Below are 6,092 nucleotides of genomic sequence, written 5' to 3' on the forward strand. Positions count from 1 at the left end.
TTTTCCTCCGTGGCTATAGCAGTCACTGCGCAGTGAAATAGATAGGAGCCTGATCTTGTTCGCCCAAAGTAGCTGCCCTGATGCGTTGCCAAGATGGCCGCTGAGTGACGAGACTTGCCAATAAGGACTTTGATAATTCCACAATGTAGCCCCTGTACCAAATACTACTGTAAATACATTTATGAATGGGGACCTTGCTGTTGGTAATAGTGGAAGAGAAAATTCATACTAATTTATCGGATAAGCTTTTGAATTTTGGGGATGAATAATTATTTTATGGTGACCATCTTTAGTGAATTTTTTTGCCATTAGCAATTTGGATTTGCGTGTCCCAAAACGCTCCAAAGCTCCAGTCTCTCCCTCCGCTCCTGGCGTCCGTGGCAACTCATACGACGCTGCTGTGCAGGGACGGGTGGATGAACTGTGGGTTGATGCAGGAGAAGCCGGCGAACTCGCTCTGGTCGATGTTGGCGATGACCAGCTGGTCGGGCGGGGTCAGCACAGGCTGCGCGCGCGTGAAGAACTTGTCGAAGTTTTCTGCCCCTTTGCCGCACTGGACAGAAAAAGACAGGAGCACAAACATCAGATCAGAGCTGTTCCCCCTTTAGCCCAGATGCATCTCTACTCTACTGGCCCTATCAGTGAATGGAGCCTGTCAGAGTGGACATGATTGTTTTTCTCTCTTATCTGGGGGCTATTTTTAGACGCTTGCCTTTGAAAGGCTTAAGTGATGTGGCAACTAGAACACTGTGGAGACCCTTTTAGGAAGAAGGACCAGGAGACAACGTGAGAGAGAGAGAAAGAGAGAGAGAGAGGGGGGGGGGGGAGAGAGAGAGAGAGAGGGAGAGAGAGAGAGGGGGAGAGAGAGAGAGAGAGAGAGAGAGAGACAGAGACAGAGACAGAGAGACTGCTGCTGCTGAGCTGAATCAGATTGATGAAAAGCCTTTCCCCTTCCATTCATGCTTTAAAATAGCTGCCACAGACCCGTCCTCAGTGTTCTCTGTGGGGAGAGTGGGGCCTCGGGGCCTCAGGCCCCGGCCTCTAGAGCAGGGGTTTTCAAAGTGGGTGCCGCGGCACCCTGGGGTGCCGTGACGCATGCTCAGGGGTGCCGCGGAATGGCCCAAGGCTTGATCATTTAATGACATTAAAAAAAAAAAAAAAAAACATAATATCAATTTCAAAATTAATTTTATTGTAATTATATCAATTAAAATATTATTCGCAGCACAAAGAATAATAGTTTACACATGATTCAGGGCGTGACGTCAACAACAGTTCTTTCGTTGACTTCGTTCGTTATTCCGTATTGACAGCAGATGGAGTGCAGGTAGGCGCAATGGATACGTTTTTAAAGAGAGTGCATCCACCTCCACAGGAACAGACTTCGGAATCGAAGTCAGCAAAAAGAAAATTGAGGCGTTATAACGACTCGTACCTCCAGTATGGGTTCACTTGGTGTGGTGAGGTAACGTGCCCCACACCAGTATGCTTGGTCTGCAGGGAGACGTTGGCTAATGCAGCCATGGTGCCTAGCAAGTTGGCAAGGCACCTGGAGACCAAGCACCCGGCACACCAGAACAAAGATATTGAATATTTCAAAAGGCTTAAAACACAGAATACCACACAGAGCGAACGTATGCTTTCTACTGTGCGTGTGTGTGAGAAGGCACAAAAAGCTAGTTTTTTAGTTGCCGAGTTGCTGGATAAATCTAAAAAGCCACACACGTTAGCAGAGTCGCTCATATTACCAAGCCTGCAAAAAAATGGTTGAGGTAATGCTAGGGCGGCCTCGATGACCGGTCGGTCAAAGGCTTCATAACAAAAGCCAAGCAGAAGAATCCTACCATGGTAGCGACGCATTGCATGTTGCATCGGGAGGCTGTAACTGCAAAAACGATGCCTCCAGACCTGACGGATGTTTTGAATGAGGTCGTAAAAATAGTGAATTACGTTAAGTCACGTCCCCTTCAAACACGATTATTCACTACCCTCTGCAGTGAAATGGGTTCAGAACATCAGGGTCTCTTACTGCACACAGAAGTCAGGTGGTTATCGAGGGGGAGAACACTGGCCCGTGTTTATGAACTAAGAGAAGAGTTGCAGGCATTTGCGAGGGACCATGACCTTCCTTTCAAAGGGAACATAAATGATGACTTTTGGTGGCTTCAACTCGCTTACTTAGCTGACATGTTTGCCCACATGAATGAGCTAATGCGAAAATGCAGGGGAAGAACTAAACTGTTCTGTCTGCAACAGACAAAATCAATGGATTTAGGTCAAAATGACCTCTGTGAACTGGCTTTCTCCTCTCTCACATACATAAAGAATAAACTGAGGCAAGGCTGTCAGTTGAACAGGACCTCCGTGTTGCACTGTCCACAATCCCTCCTCGCATTGACAAACTCTGCAGTCAGAGACAGGCACATGTGTCCCATTAAGTTTATAAGTTGTATAACTATATTTTTGTGAACTTTATATTGAAGGTTTGTTCCTGATATGTTTTGTTGCTGCCAGTTTATTTCTCGATTATTACCAATACGTATTTTGGCTGTGATATAGTTGTGAGAGGGACAGACGTTGTCTGTTCATATTCTGTTCACTATTTATTCAAAAGTTCTATTAAATGAATTGAATTAATGAGAGTGGTTCATTTGAATATAACAAAAATGAGATAAACCTCACCTTCTCAATGTAATGCCTATAATAAAAGCAGTTATAGCCTATTCAACATTATCACAAGGTTAAATCAAATGGCATAAAGTACAAATATGACACAAAGGAGGTTGAGAGTAAAAAGTAAAAAATAGGGGTGCCGTGGATGGAGAGAGATATGTTTAGGGGTGCCGTGAGCCAGAAAAGTTTGGGAACCACTGCTCTAGAGGGCCCACACATTCAGACCGAGGCCGCCAACTCTCTGAGTGAGTGAAACTTATTATAGCTAGTCTGCACTACATGTTGAAACATTTGAAGCTACCTTCCTTTAATAGACCTAGTAGACATTTTTGGGCAGAAGAAAGAAAGTGACAGGGAAAGAAGAGGCTAGAGAGAACCACAGAAACACACCCAGAGAGAGAGAGAGAGAGGGAGAGGGAGAGAGAGAGAGAGAGAGAGAGAGACAGAGAGAGAGAGAGAAAGTGAGAGAGAGAGTGAGAGAGAGAGGGAGGGAGAATGAGAGAAAGAGAGAGAGAGTGAGAGACAGAGAGAGAGAAAGAGAGAGAGAGAGAGAGGGAGAGACAGAGAGAGAGAAAGTGAGAGACAGAGAGAGAGAAAGAGGGACAGAGAGAGAGAAAAATACAGACAGGTGGAGAGAGAGAGAGAGCACAAGAGAGAGAGTGAGAGACAGAGAGAGCGAGTGGGAGAGACAGAGAGAGAGAGAGAGAGAGGGAGAAATACAGACAGGTGGAGAGAGAGAGAGAGCACAAGAGAGAGAGTGAGAGCACAATAGACGTTCGTCTGATCCCTCACCACTTTGGGCTTGAAGGGGGGCTGGATCTCTCGGTTGTTGAGCCGGTCCCAGTCGATGCGGCGGAAGAAGGCCTGCTCTTTGATGTCCCTCTCCCCCTCCGGCCCACAGCCCAGACGCTTGGACGGGTGCTTGGTCATCAGCTGAGTGTGTGTGTGTGTGTGTGTTGAAAGGAAAAAACATAAAGGTTGTTGAGTTTAGAGAACTTATGGGTCCATTTCTTAGGCACATGAGTAATGGGTACATTCACCAAAAGAAACCCTGTCATCTGCTCCCACTGCATCACCACCACAGCCTCTTCTAACATGGCAGCTGGTGACCTCAGATGGTGGGGCTGAATTTTCCTTCCATCTTTGTTCTGAACCATATTTCAGATGAGCACAATTATGCAGCACAGAGGAGGAAGCAGGGAGGGGGAACACACACAACAATAGGGAGTGATGAACGCTCGCTCAGAATAGAGACGGCAATCTCACAATGGATCGCTCTGCCGCGTCATTACAATCCTGAGTGGACCCCATTGGCCCTGTGACAGGGAGACTCTTGAATCTTAATTACTCATCACTCACTCACTCGCTGAGCATGTCACACTGACACGAGAGCTCCCACCTATGCTCCTCTCCACGAGAAGGAGACAAACAGGTTTTCTCAAGAGTCAAGAGACATGCACACAGAGGTTCATGGGCAGAGGCAAGACTCACCCCCTTGCAGATGGACACAGCTTCTTTGGACATGGACTTGGGGTAGGACACATTGTGCTCCATAATGGACTGAAAGAGCTCGTCCTCATCCTCACCGTCAAATGGCGGCTAATAGAAGACAAGAGACAGGAAGTCATTAACAGGAGACAGCATCGGAGGACAAGAGACAGGAAGTCATTAACAGGAGACAGCATCGGAGGACAAGAGACAGGAAGTCATTAACAGGAGACAGCATTGGAGGACAAGAGACAGGAAGTCATTAACATGAGACAGCATTGGAGGACAAGAGACAGGGAGTCATTAACAGGAGACAGCATTGGAGGACAAGAGACAGGAAGTCATTAACAGGAGACAGCATTGGAGGACAAGAGACAGGAAGTCATTAACAGGAGACAGCATTGGAGGACAAGAGCTCTCTGAAAATAAAACCTATTCTCGATTATCTTTCTAGTATCATGTCATAACTATATAATATTACTAATTACAGTGTATATGGTTTTGCAATTAAGTAGGTGGCCTTTCTTATCAACAGTACAGTTCAGTATTTGAAGGGATTTCTATTCCTTTTGAATAGGTCTGTTGTTTTGCATGCCATTTAACAGATCCTATCCATTGAAAGGCGGTAGTCTTTGGCCACATTAACATACAGTACACCATGGGTTGTGAGACTTGGTGCTATCAGATCTCAAATATTTGAAAGCAGTTCTCTGACATTCTGTGGCATTTGGCCCTCTGATAAGTGCTCAGAGAGAATGGGACAGAAGTGTCTTTCCCAGACCCCCATGGAAGAGGAGTGGTCAGACTGGGCCAGCACAGTAAAGATCAGGCATTGACAGGGGCTACCTTAGCCACAGAGAGAAAGACAGTAGAGAGAGAAAGAAAAAGGGCAATATGCCATCGCAGGGTCAGTATCTTAAAAATGTAAATCATGGAAAATGAAAGAAGAGAAAGTGAGAGCGTTCATTAGCCTGGCAGAGATCAAGTCACTAGATGACCAAATGTTGCCATATATAACCATACCTATGCCACGCTTACATAATCTCATCACTGCAAGCTTTTCTTAGGATGAGCAGCTGGTGTTGGTACACCTGCTGTCATCCCAATCAGGCATGGTGGCTGACAATGCTGTGCTACTGAAAAGAAGGAAAAGCACGGTCCTAAGTTTAGTTCACATTGGCCAGAGAAAAGGGATGTTGGTAATGCCTTACCCTGTTTCAAAAGACTCACAATGTTATAAACATGTTATAAACATGTTATAGCAGAGTCCCTGTCATGTCATTAGTAATCATGACAGTTGATGTGCCATGGTTACCTGACAGTGCCATATTTCTGTTGGTCTGATGATGGGTTCAAGTGAAGTGACTGGGATTCCTGCCCACCTACCTGACCAGCCAGCATCTCGTAGAGCAGAACCCCATAGGCCCACCAGTCCACTGACTTCCCATAGGGCTGATAGGCGATGATCTGTGGGAGGCAGGAGCAACACAGAATGACACAGACTTCCCATGGCTGTATAGCAAAGCTTCAGTAGTCATCTTTTTGGTCCCTTTTCCTTCATCAGGTGACAGATTACTTTTTGTGACTGAAATGTAGTACTGCTCCCAATTACGTATACAATAACATAGTCAGCTTTAGAAACAAAAGCAGTACAGCAACAGACTTAAATATAATCAGAGAAAGGTGTCTGTAAAGGGAGCCCTCAGTGTTCTAATGAACTGTACACTGACTGTGGATGAACACAGGTCTAATGCACACACACACACACACACACACACACACACACACACACACACACACACACACACACACACACACACACACACACACACACACACACACACACACACACACACACACACACACACACACACACACACACACACACACACACACACACACACACACACACACACACACACACACACACA

The 6,092-nt window shown here is 45.9% G+C and overlaps 1 protein-coding gene across 2 annotated transcripts in view; it reads right to left on the bottom strand.

The window, feature by feature from the left end:
* Positions 1-6,092, bottom strand: part of prkcab (protein kinase C, alpha, b) — a 116,202-nt gene continuing 110,110 nt past the window's right edge. For both annotated transcript variants that reach the window (XM_012818270.2, XM_031569268.1), the window contains 4 exons: positions 5,548-5,628; positions 4,165-4,272; positions 3,466-3,606; positions 1-553 (listed from right to left, as the gene is read on the bottom strand). In XM_012818270.2, the coding sequence (XP_012673724.1) occupies positions 386-553; positions 3,466-3,606; positions 4,165-4,272; positions 5,548-5,628 (498 nt within the window). In that variant the 3' untranslated portion in view covers positions 1-385. The remainder of the gene's footprint in view (positions 554-3,465; positions 3,607-4,164; positions 4,273-5,547; positions 5,629-6,092) is intronic.

The sequence above is a fragment of the Clupea harengus genome, chromosome 1 (assembly GCF_900700415.2).
Source record: "Clupea harengus chromosome 1, Ch_v2.0.2, whole genome shotgun sequence".
NCBI classification, from domain to species: Eukaryota; Metazoa; Chordata; class Actinopteri; order Clupeiformes; family Clupeidae; genus Clupea; species Clupea harengus.